Here is a 23,885-nt window from a genome sequence, read left to right as displayed (position 1 = left end):
AAAATGAATAAACCGATCAGCGTATGTTTGTGTGGGATCATTAAGAACTAAGTAATCTTGTCCTTAAGCGAAATGGAATTAAAACAAGTTTAAAACTATCAGTCGGCTTTGCCGACAGAGATATACCCTCAGCCTATGTCAATTTAAACTTTAATCTACCGACAGATCGACACAATTGTTGAACTTTTGTGGGCGAGGTACCATAAGGAGAAGATCGATATTGGTCATTTTAGAAGTTAAACTAAATTTGGACAACATATTAGGAGTACCGGAAGTTGTTGCCCATCTTCGAACTGAAACTAAGTTTGGTCAAAATATGACGAATGCCATATTTTGGACCAAATCGGTTGATCAGTTCAAGAGTTATAGTGCTCTCCAGCGACTACATATGGTGCTATAGGGGTTTCTACACCTTTTGGGCTGCTTTCTCAAGATGTATGGACTTGCCCCTGAAAAAGCTTTTACAGTCGTAATTGCGGCGGCGAATGCAAGTTGTATCAACAAAAATCATAGTGATTCGAGAGCAGGTTTTAAAGCGAACTTATCCGAAATTTTGTGTGGGAGGTACCCGAAGGAGTGAACGAATATAGTCCATATTCTAACCTAATCTATCGGGTATGTTCTGAGACACACTTCACTTCTCACTTCACACCTCAAGCGGTTTGTTACCCCGTTTACTCCTATTTTTTGCGAATTTCTGTGGGCTAAGATGCATTAGGGTATTTAAAAAGAAGAGTACATACTAGTCCATCAAAAAATAGGAGTAAATGGGGTGAATAAAATGCTTGAGGCGTGAAGTGAGAGGTGAAGTGTGTCTCAGAACATACCAGTATATCTGGTAGATATATTAGGATGTGTAAAGTATGGACCAAATCGGTCACTCCCTTCAAGAGTTGTCGTGGGCACAATTTTTTCGAACATTTTTGAGCTTTTGTGGGGGAGGTACCTGAAAAAGTGGACCGATATGGCTTATATTCGAACTTAAACCAAATTTTGGACCGAATCGGCAGATCCGTTCGAGAGTTATCTTGCGCTCCAACCACTACACACGGTGTCATAGGGTTTTTTTTGCAACTTTCAGGCTATTTTCTCAGGAAGTATGCACTTGTCCCAGATGAAACTTGTACCGTCGTATGGGGGGCGCTAATACAAGTTATTACAACAAAAATCAAAGTGATTCGAGACCAGGTCCTAAACTGAACTTTTCCGAAATTTTGTGTGGGAGGTACCTGAAGGAGTGGTCCGATTGAATCCATATTGGAACCTCATCTAAGTCTGGTAGAAATTTGGACCACAAATATGGACCACATCGATTACTCCCTTCAAGAGTTATCGTGTGTAAAATTTTTCCGAACATTTTTGAACTTTTGTGGGGGAGGTACCTGAAGGAGTGGACCGATATGGCTTATCTTCAAGCTTAAACTTAGTTTGCACAAAATATTACGAAGGCCACATTTTGGACCAAATCGGCGGATCCGTTCGAGAGTTATCTTGCGCTCCAACCACTACACACGGGTGGTTTTTTGTACCTTTCAGGCCTTTTTCTCAGCAAGTATGGACTTGCCCCTGATGAAACATATACCGCCGTATAAGGGGCGGTGAATACAGGTTGCTACAACAAAAATCAAAGCGATTCGAGAGCAGGTCCTAAACTGAACATTTCCGGAGGTACCCGAAGGAGTAGACCGATTGAGTCCATATTGGAATATCATCTAAGGCTGGTAGAAATTTCACGATTTGCAAAGTATGGACCAAATTGGTTACTTCTTTCAAGAGTTATCGTGCGCACAAATTTTCCGCACTTTTCTGAACTTTTGTGGGGGAGGTACCGGAAGGAGTGGACCGATATAACCCATCTTCGAACTTAAACTAAGTTTGGACAAAATATTACGAAACCCAAACATTGGACCGAATCGGTTGATCCGTTCGAAAGTTATCGGGCGTTCCAGCCAGCCAGACAGACAGACGGATTGACTGTGCTAAATCAACTCCAAATTGTCTGAAACACATTTCGTCCAAACATACTTGGGGTCTAAAACCATTATTTCGATGAGACACATTTTGCCCGTATGAAAGTGTATATACCATTTATGCTAAATGCTGAGGATATAAATATAATTTTTGTCCGATCGACTCGATTTTTTGCCACATATTATTTTCTACCTGTTCTTTAAAATGAGCCAATAAAAATGTTTTCGATTTTGTAAAATTTGTAAGTGGACATAACCCTTTAAACGTCCATTGAGGTCTTGAGAGACTAGTTATTCTGGCAGGACCAAGTCAAAGTCCGCGCCGCCAGGAAGTGAACTTCTTATAGCGTTGAAGGTCTCTACTTCAGAGTTAGTCCCGGAACCATCGTTCCGCTTAATATTATCTATGGATTTAGATAATTAGATAATTTCTCGCAAAACCAAGCCGCTTCATAGACTCCCTAAAACTGACCGCATAGCTCTCTTGATTTCACTCTTTTACTTATTGAAATTAATTTTGTAGGCTTCCTAATCAGTACTGAGTTTCGCCTTACTGGTTTTATTGTAGGTTCTCCAAGCTGATTTACGTAAATTGGCTAACTGTTTATTCCACCAAACCGGTTGGGATTTCTTCCCAAAATAGATGATTGGACCGAATTTCTCTTAACAAGTCTGGGTAGTATTGGTTAGGGAAAACACAGCACCCTCGACCATGTAAGAACTATTTTTTTCGCAAAATTTTTAAGCCGTCAGGCCTCTGCATTTACCCCGATCCGTTCTTCCAGGATATCTACGAGAAGTGATAAACTTCAAGTATAAAGATTTGGAAAATGATCTTTCTGTGATTCGAGAAGGAAAACTTTTCAGAAACCCTCCAATTCTTCATATCAGAGTCATCCGTGTTGGCGAGGATTATATCGATTACTTACCCCTTAATCTGTTTTGAAAGTTGGAGTATGTAATAGGGGTACATATTCTTGAATTATATTGTAAAATAAAGTCAGTCATTTGTGTCCCTAATTCCGCGGTGAATTTACCCGAAGATTACCAAGCCTATGCTTCCCAACACGAATCGTTTTAGTGGCTTTTTGACGAATGGAGATATTTTTTCAATGTCCGCCAGACAATATCTAAATCTTTGCTGCTACAGGAAGGTGCCATAGCTTCGTAATGGGTAATTGAGCTTTCGTCGCAGTTCCCATAAATAGATACGCTACAATTTACGGTATTTGGAAGCTTTACCCTTGAATTCAAACACTTTGAAGGTTTTGGTCAAAGGAAGGCAAAAAAGACCCAAAGAACCCCTTTGGGTCAGCAGAAGACCCTTGCTTTATATATTAAAACAAAAAACAAGTGAATGAATATGGAGAGCCTTTATAAATGGCAGCAGTAACCATTTATTAAACTACTTCCCAGCAAAAATTCGGATCCATTAGTCATTACGTAACCCATTACAAAGTAATGTAAACAAGCTTCTTTTCCCATTACAAGTAATCTGAAAAATAATGGGATACTTCTTAAAAAAATTACAAGGCAAACCTACTTACTTTACTCCTCACTAAGTAATGAGGACGGTGGCACAGTGAGTGTGTGTCCGACTATAAATCCTAGGGTTGTGTGCTCAACGCTCACTGTCGGCACGCAAGTTTTTTTAATTAAAAAATAACAGTTCGTGGTGCACATGTGCACTGCACATTTAAGTTCTTAAGCAACCCTTAATGTTCGTGTGCGTGGCATAGTATGTAGTGTATTGGCTAGAAATCAGAGGGTTCGTGTGTTCAACTCGCACAGCGAGCGAAATAAAATAAAGTAAAATAAAAATAAGAAGTGTGATGAAATTAAAAAAAATCTCTACATCAACTGTTCTAAAAATAGAATTTTTTTCAACTTACTTTTCAACTTCTAGTGGCCACAGAATAACTAGTTATTCTAGTGGTCATAAAATAACTACAAAACCCATGATTTTGGGAGGACTTTTTTTGCTGGGTTATTACTTACCACATCAGAACCCCAATAAATAAAACAGGACAATTTGGATTTCTTTTTTCATCGTTAGTATTTTGTTATTTATTTTTTTGTTTGTTTGTTTTAAAATACGTGTATTTCTAATGATTTTGTTTTTTTTTTGCATTAATTTAAAATGTTTTTTTAATTACACTTATTGTAGATAAATTTAAAATTATATAAATAACAATTACACATACATTATTAAATACGTTTATAATTGATTTTAAGCATTTTTTAAAGAGAAAATTTATCTAACAAAAATGTCAGGAAACATACAAAATTATTATATAAAAAAAACTACACAATAAAGTTAAAAAAGGGGAGAGAATCTATTCAAATTATTTTACAATCCAATCTATACTTAGTCACTAGGCAAAAACAAAATTTACATTGATTTTTTAGGGAGTTTTTTTTTAACTTTATACACTAAATTAATATTGTTGTCATGTTTAAAATGGGTGTGATTTCTTAACTTAATTCTTTGTTTAACTACATTTAATTTATTTGTTTATTCTTGCTTTGTTTTTCTTCTTCTAATAAATTCTTAATTTTTTTCTGTGTTGGTTGGGATAAGGGGATTCTAGGGGGTTTTGTGGCATTACATAAATGAATAAATTCTTATGTTTATAATTCTTCTTTTTATGGCCATTTTGAAGATAACATTTCGATAAAAATGTCAGCAACATTCGTCTTTGGCAACATGTTGCACTTTGTGTTCTCACGTGGAGAACCCATTCTCATACATCATCAACCATTTTGCTTATAAATTAGAAAAGTGTACAGAATCGTTTTGAATGTTGCAGGTATGATATCTAATCTGGCAACATGCTGCTATGTTGATATTAGCTGTGTCTTTTTACGTAATAATTTGTAATAATTATTACTTCTGTTGCAGATTTTGACAGTTGTATAAAGGAAAAGTTGCTGAAAATTTTGTTTCAGCAACATTTAGTAAGTAAAAAGACACACCAATTAAGTGCGTCGGCGTTCTGACTAAATGTTGCTGAAACATTTCCTCCGTAACCCCTGGCAACTTTTCAATTATACAATTGTCAAAATTTGAGTAAAGAGACAACATTCAGTAACATTTTTTTAATAATTATTAAAAATATCGGGTGGACACACTTATTAGCTAAAACTGCTGAGATATTGGCATAATGCTATTGTTACCTTAACTTCCCCACGTGTATTGCTAAGGCTTTAACAACATGTTGCCGTTCTACAATTGGCGGTGATCACCCGCCTATCTTCTCCAATAAGTAACTTTGATGGACTAATTAGTGTTACCTTCACTTTCCTTGTGTGTTGCCATTGTAATCAACATGTTGCCGATTTTATCAAGTGAGCTGTTGCTGTTATTACGTTTATAGACTCAGTGTGAATGTTGCATGTATGGTGAATATTCTGGTAACCTTTTGCTATAGGCTTTAGTATTTTATCTCAGATTGAGATAGTGATTAAATTCAGAGATTTGGTTTCCACATTATAGACTTCACTGCAGCATCGATACCTTAACTTTCCTTATGTGTTGCCATGCTATTGTCAACATGTTGCTGTTGCTGGGAAGTTGGCTGCGGCTGTTGGTTTTGGGATGATGGTGATTTATCTGTACTACCCACCTCGGTTTGTTGCTGATGTTGCTGCTGCTGTTGTTGTTGTTGCATCTCCTTATTTAAACGATAGCTACTCATGACATTGGCACAACTTTGATGGAAATAAAAATTACGTCCCCTTAACAATGTATCCGAGGCGAAATCCTTTATACCTGTCTTGAAGATAAAAAACGGTTTACAAGTTAAAACAACTATATTGACAATATTTTTTGTTAAAAACGATTTCAAATAAAAAAAATACAAAGTAGGAGGGCCCTAACAAAACTGAAAAAATTACCTTACAAATGAAACATTTGTTATCATCATCAATGTCCGGTTTAATATCGGAACTATTTCCCACCTTTGAGTCCAGATGTTGTTGTGTTAGACCTGGCATCAAACCGGCATGTGAAGATGGCGGCAAAGGCGGTGGCACTCCCTGGCCATGGCCATTGGGGGAATCTCTTTCAAGTTGATGGTGAGTTGTCATCTGATGTTGTTGCTGCTGTTGGCTGTGATGTGACAGATGTTTACTTCTCAAATCTTCAAATGCTGTGTATTTTGTGTTGTTGTTATTATTATGGGGATTTTCCACAGACGATTCGGTACTGGTAACTTGAGGCTCAGAACGTGGTCTTTCTTCCACCGGCGAGGGATTATCTGAAATTCTAAATTTTATTTATTGTCATAATCTTCCATTTTTTACATTTCTGTTTTATTTACCCACCTGCTGCTGCCCACCATGGCCTCTTCATATTTCCGTTTCTTGTTATAACTCGACATTTTAATGGAGTCATCATCATCCACAATAACATCTTCATCACTATCATTATTGCATGTATCCATGGACATGTCCTTGGCGGTCCTCTCCTCATTACAAGAATCGGCATTGTAGTAATGATGGGTGGTCGAGGATAACTCGCTGACATTTTTCACTAAAACCCAAAGAAGTTTGTTTAGAAAATTGTTGAGAAAATTTCCTCAAAGTTTAGTTACCTGATATGTGACCCTGACTTGCATTTCCATGATTATTATTGCCTTGATTATGAACCTCGGTCCAGTTGGTGGTACTACCAGCACTGCTGCTATTACTGCTGTTACTACCACTGGCCGTAGTGGTTGTGGCCACATTTGTGCTAACATCCTCCTCTGCCGCCTGGTGAACATTATCCTTACTTATGACACAATTTGCAGTCCTATACAATATACCATCCAATTTCCCAGGCTGGCTATTGCTGTTGTGTAGATTTGCTCCCCCAGGAGTATTGGAACCACCTCCATTTGAACTGCTATGGCTACTACTATGGCTGCTACTCCCACTAAGCGCCGGCATGTGGGCATGATGTACCTGTGACATTTCCGAATTTGAATCAGGTACATCATCATTGCAAGATTCCACATCGACGGTTTCAATTTCATCCTGTTGTTTGTTATCCTCATCCGGTAGCTTGCCTCCAGTCTCCAAGGCGTATTTCCTTTTGCAAATCGGACAAGAATTGCAGAACATATTCTCCATGAAATACATATCGCCGTATTTACGCTTGCGCACCTTAATGCGTAAGCGATTTTGGCGATTATTGCGGATTCTTTGGAAGGTCTGTGTGGGGCAGAGAAATGTGGGAAGAAAAAGGATTAATTTGATTGGATTTACTTTAGAATTTAATTAAAATAAATGAGAGCGAAGAAGATAGATTCTCTTTCATTAAATTTGAGCCGATGGATTTTATGTTGAGGAACATTTCCTATGTTGAGGCAACAGTTTTGAATGTTGATTAAACATTTGGTCAACACGTTGTAATGTTCATTAAACATTTTGTAATTTTGAATCAACATTTAGTAATGTCGACCAACATTTTGCAGTGTAGAGTCAAATGTAGAACATAATGACGTGGGAAGTCAACATTTTGTAATGTAGAGTCAACATATTTGAATGTTGAGGCAACATTCTCCAATGTCGATTGAATATTGAACAAAGTTTAGTGCACATATATCATCCATTTCTGTAATGTTTGAGTCAACATTAAGGCTTGGGAAGTCAAAATGTTGTACAGTAGAACCAACCAATATATTGGACTGTCCAAAATTTTCCAAAAGCGTGTCAACCTTGGAATGTTGAAATGACATTTTGTAATGTTTAGTACACACTTGGAATGTTGAATCAACCATTTGGAATGTTGAACCAACATTTTGGTAAGTTGAATCAACATATTTCAGTGTTGAATCAACATTTGAGAATGTTAAATCGACTTTGTGGAATGTTGAATCGAGATTTCGGAATGGTGAATCAACATTATCGAATGTTTAAACTTCGGAATGTTGAATCAACTTTTTGGAATGTTGAACCAACATTTTGATATTATGAATCAACATTTTTCACTGTATTTCAATGTTGAATCAACATTTAGGAATGTTCAATCATCTTTGTGGAATGTTGAATCGAGATTTCGGAATGTTGAATCAACATTTTTGAATGTTTAAACTTCGGAATGTTGAAACAACCTTTTGGAATGTTGAATCAACATTTTGATATGTAGAGTCAACATTTTTCAATGTTGGATCAAAATTTTGGAATATTGAATCCACTTTTCGAATCTTGAACAACATTTTGGAATCTTGAATCAACATTTTGGCATGTTGAATCAAAATTTTGAAATGTTGAATTAAAGTTTGAACATTGCACAAAGTTTAGTAATGTATATCATGCATTTGTGTAATGTTAGGCCTGGGAAGTCTAAATTTTGTGGAATGTTGAATCGAGATTTCGGAATGTTGAATCAACATTATCGAATGTTTAAACTTCGGAATGTTGAATCAACTTTTTGGAACCAACATTTTGATATGATGAATCAACATTTTTCACTGTATTTCAATGTTAAATCAACATTTGGGAATGTTCAATCATCTTTGTGGAATGTTGAATCAAGATTTTGATATTATGAATCAACATTTTTCACTGTATTTCAATGTTGAATCAACAATTGGGAATGTTAAATCATATTTGTGGAATGTTGAATCAAGATTTCGGAACGTTGAATCAACATTTTCGAATTTTTAAACTTCGGAATGTTGAATCAACTTTTTGGAATGTTGAACCAACATTTTGATATTATGAATCAACATTTTTCACTGTATTTCAATGTTGAATCAACAATTGGGAATGTTAAATCATATTTGTGGAATGTTGAATCAAGATTTCGGAACGTTAAACTTCGGAATGTTGAATAAGCTTTTGGAATGTTGAACCAACATTTTGATATGTAGAGTCAACATTTTTCAATGTTGGATCAACATTTTGGAATAGTGAATCCACTTTTCGAATCTTGAACCACATTTTGGAATGTTGAATCAACATTTTGGTATGTTGAATCAAAATTTTTAAATGTTGAATTAAAGTTTGAACGTTGAACAAATTTAGTAATGTATATCATGCATTTCTGTAATGTTAGGCCTGAAGTCTAAATTTTGTACAGTAGAGCCAATATATTTGACTATTCAACATTATTAAAAGTCGAGTCCACATTGGAATGTAAAATCAACATTTAAGAATGTTGAAATACCATTTTGTAATGCATTAATGTTTTGGAATGTTGGATACACCTTTTGGAATGTTGAACCAAAATTTTGGTATGTTGATTAAAAATGTGTCAATGTTGAATCAACATTTGGGAATGTTGAATCAAGTTTTTGGAATGTTGAATCAAGATTTCGGTATGTTGAATCAACATTTTCGTATGTTTAAACTTCAAAATGTTGAATCCAATTTTTAAAATGTTGAATCAACCGTTTGGAATGTTGAATCAACATTTTAGTATGCTGAATCGACAATTTTCAATTTTGAATCGACATTTTTCAATGTTGAATCCGCTTTTTGGAATGTTGATACAAAATTTTCGAATGTTGAATCCACTTTTCAAATGTTGAACAATATTTTAGAATGTTGAATCAAAAATTTGAAACATTTTGCAAGGTTAAATCATATCTATCACATATTTTCACTTACCTCCCAGCGATTATGGCTGGTCCTTATGGCATTCTCTTGTGATGGGCAGGGTTGGGCAAACATATAAGTGGCCTGTAAATTCGTCCTCTCCATACCAGAACTCAACTTATACAAACGATCCAATTCCGTGAGAAAATGTGAATTCCATTCATCAGCCGATAACTTAATACCACAAACGGGACACATATCGGGTACATGGCCAGGTGGTGGCCTTAGGCCCGGTGGACCGCCTAAACCCAAACTATGGCTCATACTTGCGGCTGCCAACAAACTGCTATTCGGATGATGGTGATGATGATGAGCACTTAAGGGCGGTAAATGGTGGGGGACATGATGTGGCGGTGGGGCATGGGGATGATGAGGGTGATGGGCGGCCATGTGCGATGATACGGTGGCTGATGAAGCGGCCGCTGCTGCTTGTGATGATGCTATGGAGGCCACAGCTGCGGCTGCTGCTGCCGATACAGCGGCCATCGAAGAGGCACATGATGTAGAGGGTTTGTCGCTGCGATGGTTATCTATTGAGGGAAAGCAAAAGAAAACAAAACAAAACAAAAATTCGAAAGGTGAGTTTAGGTTTGATCTGTACAATAACTACAACAACAACAAAAATAATAAATCTTTAAATTAATGTTTTACAAATTGAAACGACCTTCTTCTTCTTCTTCTTCTTCTGGTGTGGCGGCATTCAAATGAAATAAATATTTCAAATGTTTGTAACACAAATTAAGGGTGCGGGGGGAATGTAACATTTTCTATGCCACATATCACCGAATAACGATTTGTCTGTCTCTGTGTGCAATGACCATAAATTTTGTTCGAATTTATGCAAGAATTTTGAATGGATTTTTATGTTTTTGTTTTTGAATGCGAACAAAAAATATTACAATTTTAATTGCTTTCTAAATATTTTCAACACGTATTTTCTATAAGAGACTGTTTTGCACGCTCTCCCTCCCCCCATTTCTCCTTTTCTATCAGTTGTGTAAATGTGTGATAACTCATGATGGCTTAACGGCAACTTTAAAATTCCAAGGGAATGCCATGATTTAATTTTGTTTTAAAATAAATCACAGCAGGATAGGTTATTGCCGTTGTTGTTGTTGTTACTGTTGCACATCCAAATTATATAATTGGCAACTGACAACTGACATTTGCAGTCAAAAAAACTTATTTTGTTTGTTGTTACGCTTTCGCGCCCCTGCCAACAATGACCACAGTGTGGCAGGAGGACAGGCTAAAAGGTCAGTTAAAAAATAGACCAGTCATCCAGCCATATAGCTTGTCATAGACGTGATTTCAACACCACGATGTAAAGAAAAAAAAAAAAAACGAAACAGAGTAGCAGTCAACACGTATGCCAAAACCAACAACAACCACAATCATTCAGCCAGACAGACAGTTACACGAATATTCATGGCATTACCAGATATTAATTTAAAGACTTTGTTAAGAGAAAGGGGTTAACTGTCACTTGTTTAAAATTCAAACATTTGAAAATTCAAGTATTTGAATTTTTCCCATAAGGAAAAATCAATTTTAGTGTTAAAACCCCTTAATTTTGTCAATTTTCTTTGCACATGACCGCTGAAACTTAGAACCTCAAATCCAGTGATACATAGCCATATGAATTTTTATTCTTTTGGGGGACATTTTTCCGAAAAAACTCTGTTTTTAAATAGAAGATGATCAGATCTCTTTTATGGACAATAATAGATCCTTCAGAGGTCTATTGAGATCAAAGGGAGATAATCAGAGGACTTCTTTGATCAGTAGAAAACCACCAGATTTTGTCCATGATCAATAGAAGACAATATTATATGGCCAATAAAATATTTTTATAGGACTTGTTCGTTGTACGTAGAATCTCCTTGATCGTTTGGCCAAAAAATGTGAGTTAATCCATTTGGGTTTTAAGCTTTAATATTTATTTCATATTATTATGCAGGACAATTATTATATACATATGTACATGTCTGTAATGATGGGTAACAAAGTTAAATGGACTCGTCAGAAATATTAGGGATATTGTTATTGAAATATAAATTAAAATATTTGTGGAATATTGTGGGCACCGCTGTCAAAATTTCCATTTCGAGAAAAGTGTGTTTAAAACTTCGATATTACATTCAAATCACAATTTTCATTTCTAACGCTCATATCTCAGCCAATTTTTGTGGGATCGACTCGAAATCTTTTGCAGCATATTCTATTCCACCTGTACTTTTTTCAATTTCGTAAAATTCGCTAGTGGCCATAACCCGTTAAAGATATTTTAATGCATGTTACTGTAATATTTGATACACCGCCCTTATTACAACAGAGGATATCAGCACTCAATCCCACGGCAGCGGTTTCTCTGTACCGGATTGACCCGCGACCACACAACATCAGCGTTCCGGCCAGCGGCTGCCACCTCAGTGTACATGTGTTTGTATTTGTTTCGTTTTTCTGTGCTGGGAGCGGCATATCCCGGAATGTCTGCTCCGGATTTTTTTAGTCCGTGCCGGGACGGTGGAAAACCCAGGACCAATATATTTGTGTTCGGTTTGTCACATCCGCATCTTTACCCATATCCAATCTTCGGTGAGATGCAATAGATGTCAGGAGTGGGTGCATTTAAGGGGTTGCTCTGGACTTGCCCACGCGAGGGACTACGATAGGGACTATGTTGCTGCATGCTGCTCGAACACAGCCCCAGTGAGTCGTCGTCAGATTACGAAACTCCTTCGTCGTCGGATTGCGAAACTCCCCCGCAGTCTCCCCAACAGCAGCCGCACGCGCAGCATTTAACACCAGCCGTTGTTGTTCCAATCCCAGAAAATTCATCCTTTCTGCAATTTAATTGCAATGGGCTCCGAGGTAAGATCGATGAAATAGTGGACTTTATGAATCGGAAGAAAACCAAGGCCGCGGCGGTGGAGGAAACCATGCTGAACGACCACAGCTCAGTAAGTTGTGATGGTTACAACGTAATAAAGAAGGATCGCACCAGATGAGGAGGTGGGGGATTAGCTTTCCTTTTGCACCAGTCTGTTCAATACAGACCTATCTCGCTTGAGCCTGCCTTTAATGACCCGTACATGGAAAGTATGGGGGTAGCAGTCAGGTGTGGAACTGCCGAGATAGAGTATACTGAACGTATACATCCCGCCGAGAAATAGCTGTATCTCAGATTATAAGCCTGACATTAGCCCGCTTTTGGAAGGTCATAATCGTCTGGTCCTGGGGGACTTTAATGCGCATCATGTGATGTGGCATTCGGCCCTCGGAAACGATCAGAGAGGTATAGCGCTGGCTGAGCAGATTGATAGCTCTACGTTTTGCTCGGTCACTGAGGACTCCCCTACCAGAATTAGAGGAGCGTGTCACAGTTCGCCAGACATAACCATCGTGTCACCTGGTCTGACAAATGACGTTACCTGGCAACCCGTCATTTCTCTTGGATCAGACCATCTCCCCATAATTTTCTCCATCAGCAGACCACCCGATTTCATCACCTCTGAACGCCGCACATTCGTCAATCATGGGAAAGCTGATTGGCTGAGTTTCAGAGAGTTCACCAATCACCGATTTAGAGAATTGCCCAATCCTTCCGATGTCCGGGTAGCGGAAAGGACGTTCCGAGACATCATCAATGCTGCAGACGCTCGTCATATACCTGCTGGTCGAATACCCGAAGTAAGACCTATCCAATCCTTTTGATGTTCGGGTAGCGGAAAGGACGTTCCGAGACATCATCAATGCTGCAGCCGCTCGCCATATACCTGCTGGTCGAATACCCGAAGTAAGACCAAATTTCCTAGCAGAGGCAACGGGATTAGCAAATGAGCGTGATGGGTTTCGACGAACCAACCCCGACGACCCCAGAGTCAGGGAGCTGACACTGTTAACAGGCTGGTCGGCGAATATAAGCGGAACAAGTGGTTAAATCATCTGAAGAGTTGCAACATTGGAGCCGGTATAAGCAAATTGTGGACAACGGTTAAGTCACTCTCGAACCCCGGAAGGAGGGATGACAGGACATCAGTCACGTTTGGCGACGTTACGTTGACTGACCCGAAGAGGTGTGCAAGTTACTTCAATCGACTGTTTGTCGAGCACCCCGAGAGTGACAGGGCGAAGAGAAGAGTGTTACGTCGCATTAGATCTCTTCCTGCCGAGGATGAACCACCACAGTTTACAATGGATGATGTTGCGAATGCCATCAGGAACGCTAAATCAACCAAAGCGTTGGGCCCTGACGGAATTTCCATGGCAATGTTGAAACAGCTGGATGAGCTGGGAGTGGAGCATCTCACTAAAGTTCTCAACCTGTCGCTATCCACCACTCATTGTTCCACCACTCATTATTCCCGAAGCCTGGAAAATGGGGAGGGTGGTCCCACTACGGAAGCCCGGCAAGGGTGCCAGCAAAAGTGAATCGTACAGGCTGATTTCGCTTTTGTCGCCTGTAGCAAAGACCCTTGAGGCCTTAGTCCTCCCCAGCATCGGAAATAGCTATCAAGTTGCCGATCATCAGCATGGATTCCGTAAGCAGCACAGCACGCCATCTCCACACATATTTGTCGAGGACTCAACCAGGAGCGGCCGTGTGATAGAACAGTGATGGTGGCGCTTGACTTATCAAAAGCCTTTGATACAGTCAGGCACTCCACGTTGTTTGAAGACATTGAGCAGACAACCCTCCGGTCAAGCTTGAAACGTTGAATAGTCAATTATATGTGTGGACGCCATTCGTACGTGGAATTCAGGAACAAGAAGTCTAAACCCCGTAGAATTCCGACCACAAACTGCCCCAAAATTTTAGGGGTCACATTCGACACTACTTTCACGTCGTGCGCGCACGCCACAGCTATCTGCGACAATTTGAAAAGTAGGAACAAGGTCCTCAAGTCCCTAGCCGGCAGCACTTGGAGTGCAGATAAAGAAACCTTGTTGATCACATATAACGCGATAGGTCGGTCTGTGGTAAGCTATGCGGCGCCACTCTGGTCCCCGAGATTATGTGATACGAATTGGAAAAAGATTCAAACTTGCCAGAATGCCGCCCTGAGAACAGCAACAGGGTGCCTCCTCAAATCTTCAGTGGACCATCTACATGAGGAGGCAAAGATTCTTCCAGTAAAGCAACACAATGAGATGCTTTCGTTGCAGTACCTGCTTGGATGTTACCGTGTGAGCCATCCCAATCACCATCCTGTGGATAGGCCCGGCAGATACAGGCAGATCAGGATGGATATCCATGCTCTAGAGGGAGAAGTCCAACGATACAGGAGAGAAGCGTATCAAGCAGGTTTAAATAGGATTCACACGGATGCAGTTGCCAAGGCCTTAAGTAGTTATAGTGTGAATAAAGTCCTCGAAATACATCCCCCATCTGTTGCAGCTGAGGAGCGTCAGCTGCCACGACAAACTAGAGTAGTTTTGGCTCAACTACGCTCGGGATATTGCAGTCGCCTAAGTTCTTATTAAGCGGAAATCGACCGCGCCGTGCAAGCCATCTGCCCAGTATGTGGCATGGGCCCGCACGACACAAAACACCTTTTCAATTGCCCAGCCAACCCTACTCATCTAACTCCAGTGGATCTGTGGTTACATACCATCGAAGCAGCCACTTTCCTGGAACTGGAGATAGACCCAGAGCAAGATTGAACAAAAGAACGAACATACAAACATAATAGCAAACACTGTTACAACAACAACAACAACTGGTCATGCACTGGGCGACAAGTCACGAATTGTAAGAAACTAAAACTGGTAGTAGTGTCAACTACGAAGTCTGACCGGAGATTTTTTTCTGGTGAAAGATAGAGGTCATCATCTCCCCTATTACGAGGTAAGTGAAGCGCATGCAGTGAATATTTAAATGTGTATCTGCAACACACACCTGTAAGTTCTATGGAGGGCAACCACCCTCTAGGAGCTCTCTCAGTAATCACAATGGTGCACCATGGTTTGAGCCGCCAAGACGATAAACATGTAAAACCTCAGGATAACTCTTCCCGTCTGCTTTTGTAATTACCCATGCCATAGTAAAAATCCTATTTTGACTCCAGTTTTTTTTCGCCCTTATTAGCAATAAGATCGATACTTTTTATTTATTGATTCCCTGGCCTGACAGTTGTTGTTTGGAACCTGGGTAAGTGGATTTTTTTTTATATGACTTTTAGGCTTATACTGCACCTGCATCCGTCCTATTAAAACCTAGAAAGTCTTGGGGAACGTTCTCAATTCTGTCGCCACCAAAATGGATGTGAAGGTCTAGGCTTGTCCTGTTTTATACGGGTCTGGCTTTGAACGTAGTTCTCACAGAGCAGCCAAAAAAGGAACTGTTTCAAGTTCATCGGAGAAGACAAAAGTGAACAAAAAGTTTCGCACATCTGAGCTTGAATTTAATCGTCTTTTTTATTTTCGATCACATTTATTATTGTAATATTTCTTTCGACCACCCTAATATTTTTTGTATTTGGACCATGACATTGTCTGTGACCGTTTATTTCATTTGGTTAACCATTTAAACAAACCAATATTTTTTATATATAAAAATAAATAAATTGTTGTCGTTGTTGACAATGGCAACACCCCGGTGCATTAAAAATGCAACAAGAAGAACAACAACAAACATCATCACTGTTGTTGCTGCTGTTGTTGTGGAAACTGAAATGGCAATTTGTTGTTTACACACATGACTGCCCGACTGATTGGCCGTTTATTGTTGGTTAAATGGCCGCAAAAATAAAAACAAAGGCAATGAATGGCATGTCACCACCCCTACCCTCAGGGGAATGTGGGCGATAAACTTGTTCGAAATTGCAATGGATATACCAACCAAAAAACGAAACAGAACAGAACACAATACAACACACCATGGCTGGAATGCGATTTTAGATTACATGTTTAGAAATCATAATAATTTCATACATCGCTGAAGCTGCTGCGGATACCAACAACGACTGCTAGTCTAACTTCTATGCGATTACATATTAAAGTTATTTTGTTGTTGTTGCGGCTGTTTGCTGGTGGGTTGGTTGGTTGGTGTATGCATGAATTTTAATATAAAAATTCCACAAACCCATCATCCATCAAATTATTATTGGACTTAGACAGATTGGCATACTCTAACATATATGGAAGGAGGGTGCAGTATGTCCAGGGTGAACGTTTCACAATTAGCTGCCAAGGAGGTGTATAATATTACAACAAATTGGTACAATACAACGTTTTACATGTTTGTTTTAGGCGTTTTCATTGACCAAATGTGATTACCACAACGTTTAGGGCCAACAGAAATAGTGTTATTTGATGTTGGGGAAAGATAGATAACATAGGGACAATGTGATATAAATTATTCCAAATAGACATAAGGTGAATTCGCCTTCATCTTCAATGTATCCTTGTTTAGTACACATATTCCCTTTTCAATGCAAAATTTGGAACTTTGTCATTTGTTGTTGGATTATACCTCCCTAATGTCTAGCTAATTAACAATCATGTCTGTATCTTTCTTTGCCTTGATACATCCTCCAAAAACAAAAAAGAAATGCCGCCGGTAAATATGCTTTGAAATATTCATATTTATGCCACTTAAGAACACAAATTGGCTCTCTTGTCAAACGGGGATAATGTGATGAAGTGGTTTTGTCCCAGCAAAAGAAAAGAACATCTTCACTCGCTCGCTTCTTGTGGCGAACAATTGCAATTATAACGTAATTAAGTAAGCGTACAATGTTTTTGTCTTTGACGTCATTGATGTCAGCGCCAGCTTTTCAGCTTTTTCTTGGTGGGATATCTGTTCTGCACGTACTTGCAACATGTTGCATGTTGTTGCTGATGGTCTAATAATAAAAAAACAAACTGCTTGTTGAGTATTTTTCGAAAATCCTTTTGAAAATTTCATAAATTCATTACAGCAAAGCCAGCACGCGACATTTAAAACACTTTGCTACAACAAAACAATAACAACGCAATGATAAAATGTTTGGGGAGAGGGGAGGCAATAAAAAATATTGTTTCTAACCCTTTCTCGACCAACAATTCTTAAGCCAATTCTAAACCATATACCCCACACTTCTCCTGACAAATGTAACCATACCTTTCTCTAGTTCTCCACAACTTCTACTGATACATTAAAGGTATTATGCTGGGCCCCTTCCCCATTCTCCCATTGGTAAAGGGTTACATTGAAACAATTTCATTTTCCCCGAGTATGCTGCTACTTGTGCCTTGTGTGGCGTCAAAGACTTTTGACTTTTGGCGCTTTGTATGGATATTTGTGCATTCCATGCCATGCCACACACAAACAACAACAAAACAACAATAATAGACGCCGTCATCATCATCATCGCACTTTGTTGAAGTGTCTTTATCCTCTGAATTCTATGCCAGTGGGAACAGTGTGAGTAAACCCGGCCGGCCGACCAAACAACCAACCAACAACAACCACTCTTTGGTGGTTTTGTACATTTGTTGTTGTTACTGGCTGACTGACTGCCTGTATGGCAGCAGCTTTGGCAACATTTTTTGTTTATTGCTTCTCATGTTCTGTTTGTGTGTTCAGTTCGAGAGGGAGTTTCGATTTTCCATTCAACCCATTCATTCACAGCACCCTCCATATGTTCGCAGGCATCACACCACCTCCACCCACTCAGCGCGGTTTATGATTGTTGTTGTGTAAATCTTATGAATTATGTTGTTATTTTAAGAGTACGAAAGGACGTAGAGCAAATGTTCCTTTGCTAGTTTGAGTTTGTTATTAGTTGTAATCGTCGACAACAAAAACAACTACTGAAATAAGTTTTCAATATTAATTACAGCAAATAATTCAAATACAAATGTTGCCAATCGAGTGTTTACTTTTTGTAGTGACCTCGTCTGGCTATTCTCATTTAATTAGCTGTAATTTTAAGTAGGCTAAATAGACTTCTCAACTTCCAAGCCCAAAAAATGGCTTCCATGTTCTTTCAGAAAGGGTCCATAGAAGCACACTTTCTTTCAGAATGGGCCCATAGAAGCACACTTTTTTTCAGAATGGGCCCATAGAAGCACCCTTTCGTGCAGACAGGGTCTATAGAAGCACCCTTTCTGCAGAAAGGGTCTATAGAAGCACCCTTTCTTCTAGAAAGGATCTAAAGAAGCACCCTTTCTTGCAGGAAGGATCTAGAAGAAAGGGACTATAGAAGCACCCTTTCTAGAAGAAAGGGACTATAGAAGCACCCTTTCTAGAAGAAATGGACTATAGAAGCACCCTTTCTAGAAGAAAGGGACTATAGAAGCACCCTTTCTAGAAGAAAGGGACTATAGAAGCACCCTTTCTAGAAGAAAGGGACTATAGAAGCACCCTTTCTAGAAGAAAGGGACTATAGAAGCACCCTTTCTTCAAGAAAGGGACTATAGAAGCACCCTTTCTTCAAGAAGAGGACTATGAAGCACCCTTTCTTCAAGAAAGGGACTATAGAAGCACCCTTTCTTCAAGAAAGGGACTATAGAAGCACCCTTTCTTCAAGAAAGGGACTATAGAAGCACCCTTTCTTCAAGAAAGGGACTATAGAAGCACCCTTTCTTCAAGAAAGGGACTATAGAAGCACCCTTTCTTCAAGAAAGGGACTATAGAAGTACCCTTTCTTCAAGAAGAGGACTATAGAAGCACCCTTTCTTACAAAAAGGGACTATAGAAGCACCCTTTCTTCAAGAAGGGACTATAGAAGCACCCTTTCTTCAAGAAAGGGACTATAGAAGCACCCTTTCTTCAAGAAAGAGACTATAGAAGCACCCTTTCTTCAAGAAAGGGACTATAGAAGCACCCTTTCTTCAAGAAAGGGATTATAGAAGCACCCTTTCTTCAAGAAAGGGACTATAGAAGCACCCTTTCTTCAAGAAAGGGACTATAGAAGCACCCTTTCTTCAAGAAAGGGACTATAGAAGCACCCTTTCTTCAAGAAAGGGACTATAGAAGCACCCTTTCTTCAAGAAAGGGACTATAGAAGCACAATTTCTTCAAGAAAGGGACTATAGAAGCACCCTTTCTTCAAGAAAGGGACTATAGAAGCACCCTTTCTTCAAGAAAGGGACTATAGAAGCACCTTTTCTTCAAGAAAGGGACTATAGAAGCACCCTTTCTTCAAGAAAGGGACTATAGAAGCACCCTTTCTTCAAGAAAGGGACTATAGAAGCACCCTTTCTAGAAGAAAGGGACTATAGAAGCACCCTTTCTAGAAGAAAGGGACTATAGAAGCACCCTTTCTTCAAGAAAGGGACTATAGAAGCACCCTTTCTTCAAGAAAGGGACTATAGAAGCACCCTTTCTTTAAGAAAGGGACTATAGAAGCACCCTTTCTTCAAGAAAGGGACTATAGAAGCACCCTTTCTTCAAGAAAGGGACTATAGAAGCACCCTTTCTTCAAGAAAGGGACTATAGAAGCACCCTTTCTTCAAGAAGAGGACTATAGAAGCACCCTTTCTTGAAGAAAGGGAATATAGAAGCACCCTTTCTTCAAGAAAGGGACTATAGAAGCGCCCTTTCTTCAAGAAAGGGACTATAGAAGCACCCTTTCTTCAAGAAAGGGACTATAGAAGTACCCTTTCTTCAAAAAAGGGACTATAGAAGCACCCTTTCTTCAAGAAGAGGACTATAGAAGCACCCTTTCTTGAAGAAAGGGAATATAGAAGCACCCTTTCTTCAAGAAAGGGACTATAGAAGCGCCCTTTCTTCAAGAAAGGGACTGTAGAAGCACCCTTTCTTCAAGAAAGGGACTATAGAAGCACCCTTTCTTCAAGAAAGGGACTATAGAAGCACCCTTTCTTCAAGAAGAGGACTATAGAAGCACCCTTTCTTCAAGAAAGGGAATATAAAAGCACCCTTTCTTCAAGAAAGGGACTATAGAAGCACCCTTTCTTCAAGAAAGGGACTATAGAAGCACCCTTTCTTCAAGAAAGGGACTATAGAAGCACCCTTTCTTCAAGAAAGGGACTATAGAAGCACCCTTTCTTCAAGAAGAGGACTATAGAAGCACCCTTTCTTGAAGAAAGGGAATATAGAAGCACCCTTTCTTCAAGAAAGGGACTATAGAAGCACCCTTTCTTCAAGAAAGGGACTATAGAAGCACCCTTTCTTCAAGAAAGGGACTATAGAAGCACCCTTTCTTCAAGAAAGGGACTATAGAAGCACCCTTTCTTCAAGAAGAGGACTATAGAAGCACCCTTTCTTGAAGAAAGGGAATATAGAAGCACCCTTTCTTCAAGAAAGGGACTATAGAAGCGCCCTTTCTTCAAGAAAGGGACTATAGAAGCACCCTTTCTTCAAGAAAGGGACTATAGAAGCACCCTTTCTTCAAGAAAGGGACTATAGAAGCACCCTTTCTTCAAGAAGAGGACTATAGAAGCACCCTTTCTTCAAGAAAGGGAATATAAAAGCACCCTTTCTTCAAGAAAGGGACTATAGAAGCACCCTTTCTTCAAGAAAGGGACTATAGAAGCACCCTTTCTTCAAGAAAGGGACTATAGAAGCACCCTTTCTTCAAGAAAGGGACTATAGAAGCACCCTTTCTTCAAGAAGAGGACTATAGAAGCACCCTTTCTTGAAGAAAGGGAATATAGAAGCACCCTTTCTTCAAGAAAGGGACTATAGAAGCGCCCTTTCTTCAAGAAAGGGACTATAGAAGCACCCTTTCTTCAAGAAAGGGACTATAGAAGTACCCTTTCTTCAAGAAGAGGACTATAGAAGCACCCTTTCTTCAAGAAAGGGACTATAGAAGCACCCTTTCTTCAAGAAAGGGACTATAGAGGCACCCTTTCTTCAAGAAAGGGACTATAGAAGCACCCTTTCTTCAAGAAAGGGACTATAGAAGCACCCTTTCTTCAAGAAAGGGACTATAGAAGCACCCTTTCTTACAAAAAGGGACTATAGAAGCAACCTTTCTTCAAGAAAGGGACTATAGAAGCACCCTTTCTTCAAGAAAGGGACTATAGAAGCACCCTTTCTTCAAGAAAGAGACTATAGAAGCACCCTTTCTTCAAGAAAGGGACTATAGAAGCACCCTTTCTTCAAGAAAGGGACTATAGAAGCACCCTTTCTTCAAGAAAGGGATTATAGAAGCACCCTTTCTTCAAGAAAGGGACTATAGAAGCACCCTTTCTTCAAGAAAGGGACTATAGAAGCACCCTTTCTTCAAGAAAGGGACTATAGAAGCACCCTTTCTTCAAGAAAGGGACTATAGAAGCACCCTTTCTTCAAGAAAGGGACTATAGAAGCACCCTTTCTTTAAGAAAGGGACTATAGAAGCACCCTTTCTTCAAGAAAGGGACTATAGAAGCACCCTTTCTTCAAGAAAGGGACTATAGAAGCACCTTTTCTTCAAGAAAGGGACTATAGAAGCACCCTTTCTTCAAGAAAGGGACTATAGAAGCACCCTTTTTTTTAGAAAGAGATTTTAGAAGCACCCTTTGTTTCAGAAAGGGACTATAGAAGCACCTTTTTTGTAGAAAGAGATTTTAGTAGCACCCTTTTTGTAGAAAGGGACTATAGAAGCACACTTTCTTGCAGAAAGGGTCTGCAGAAGCACCCTTTCTTGCAGAAGGGGACTACAGAAGCACCCTTTCTTGCAGAAGGGGTCCGCAGAAGCACTCTTTTTTGGAGAATGGGACTATAGAAGCACCCTTTCTTGCATAAAGGGTCTATATAAGTACCCTTTCATACAGAAAGAGTCTATAGAAGCACCCTTTCTTTTAGAAAAGGGTCTGTAGAAGAACCCTTTCTTACGGAAAGGGTCTATAGAAGCACCCTTTTTCAGAAAGGGGCTATGGAAGCAACCTTTCTTTCTGAAAGGGCCTTTAGAAGCACTATTTCTTTCAGGAAGGGTCTGCAGAAGCATCCGTCTTTCCTATCTTTCAGAAAGGTTCTATAGAAGCACCTTTCTTACAAAAAGGGACTGTATAAGCACCCTTTCTTACAAAAAGGGACTGTATAAGCACCCTTTCTTACAAAAAGGGACTTTATAAGCACCCTTTCTTACAAAAAGGGACTGTATAAGCACCCTTTCTTACAAAAAGGGTATGCATAAGCACCCTTTCTACAGAAAGGGTCTATAGAAGCATCCATTCTTTCAGAAAGGGTCTGCAGAAGCATCCTTTCTTTCAGAAATTATCTATGGGAAATTCCTTTCTTTCAGAAAGTGTCTATAGAAGCACCCTTTCTTTCAGAGAGGGTCCATGGAAGCAGACTTTCTTTCAGAAAGGGTCCACAGAAGCAGCCTTTCTTTCAGAAAGATTCTGCAGAACCTCCCGTTCATGCGGAAAGGGTATGTCTATAGGGCCACCCTTAGTTTATATAATGGGTAATAAAAAAGTTTGGTCTGAGGATCCAAAACCTCAGCCGTTTTGATCTACTAGCCGAAAACTATCACCTCCTCTTAAAAATTAAATTTCCCACACCCCGTATTGGCTGTTTTCTTGATATTCTTGATTATGTCTTAACAAAAAATTGTAGTTGAAGAAAACATAATGCCAATTTGTCACGAAATATCATGCACTTGCCTTCCCAGCCGTCTTCAAGTCAGGCATGAGTACTTTGTCACAATTTCAGTCAAGATTTCCATCAGAAGTTTTTATTAAAATTTCGTTTAAAAAATCAGCCAAAACGCCAACCTTATCTTCGATATGCAAAAAGGCGAGATGGAAGGTCTGACAGGCAGAAGCCAAAGTATTGCAGAACAACATTTCATTAAATTTGCAAATCACGAAACAATTTAAAGAGTCCTCAGCAGACAAGTGGCTGGTTGGTTGGTTGGCTTTTAAAGACCGACTGATGATGGCTAACAAGTGAAGCGTTTAATTTTGTTTTTTGCGAAAAATAGAAAACAAAATTGCTTATATAAATAAAAACATTTTTATCAAAGATTTTTATCTATCCTTCCACACGAGCCACTTTTTTGCAAGAGATTTAAATAATATTTATCAGCAAATATTTGGCAACATGCAAATTTCTAAAGGGGGTGTGCTCTTCCCCACCTCCTAAAAGTATTTACTGTCTAAAACTGTCAAATTGGTTTCATGTACATTTCACTTACGCCTTAAATCCCTGGGATCGGATGTATTGCTGCGTGGACTTTCACCCTTTTCGCCATCATAATCATTCGAACCTTCCAGCGACTCGTGGGATGTGCATGTGGGACTGGCAGAATCAGTGCGAAAAGAATCGCTGCCATTAAAAAGATTCTACAAGAAAAAAATGAAAAGAGAAAATCAAAGTTAAAATTAAATTTATATAAAATAACAATTTGAGAAAAAGTCTCTGCTCGTTAACAAACACCACTCACTCAC

General features: G+C 39.2%; 1 protein-coding gene across 6 annotated transcripts in view; it reads right to left on the bottom strand.

Annotated features, from left to right (window-relative positions):
* Positions 1–4,007: 4,007 nt before the first annotated feature.
* tey (teyrha-meyrha) overlaps positions 4,008–23,885 on the bottom strand; it is a 41,895-nt gene continuing 22,017 nt past the window's right edge. For 2 of the 6 annotated variants that reach the window (XM_073987311.1, XM_073987312.1), the window contains exons 3-8: positions 23,633–23,780; positions 9,570–10,087; positions 6,566–7,166; positions 6,297–6,504; positions 5,868–6,237; positions 4,008–5,742 (exon numbers count right to left, since the gene is read on the bottom strand). In XM_073987311.1, coding sequence (XP_073843412.1) covers positions 5,737–5,742; positions 5,868–6,237; positions 6,297–6,504; positions 6,566–7,166; positions 9,570–10,087; positions 23,633–23,780 — 1,851 coding nt within the window. In that variant the 3' untranslated portion in view covers positions 4,008–5,736. Of the gene's footprint in view, positions 5,747–5,867; positions 6,238–6,296; positions 6,505–6,565; positions 7,167–9,569; positions 10,088–23,632; positions 23,781–23,885 lie in introns of all 6 variants that reach the window. The other 4 variants (XM_073987309.1, XM_073987310.1, XM_073987308.1 and 1 more) reach the window with 3 other exon arrangements.

The sequence above is a fragment of the Musca autumnalis genome, unplaced genomic scaffold (assembly GCF_047663935.1).
Source record: "Musca autumnalis isolate F117 unplaced genomic scaffold, ASM4766393v1 scaffold_4, whole genome shotgun sequence".
In the NCBI taxonomy this organism is placed as follows: Eukaryota; Metazoa; Arthropoda; class Insecta; order Diptera; family Muscidae; genus Musca; species Musca autumnalis.
Note: the sequence above shows the minus strand (reverse complement) of the source record. Positions and strands in the feature narration are given on the sequence as shown.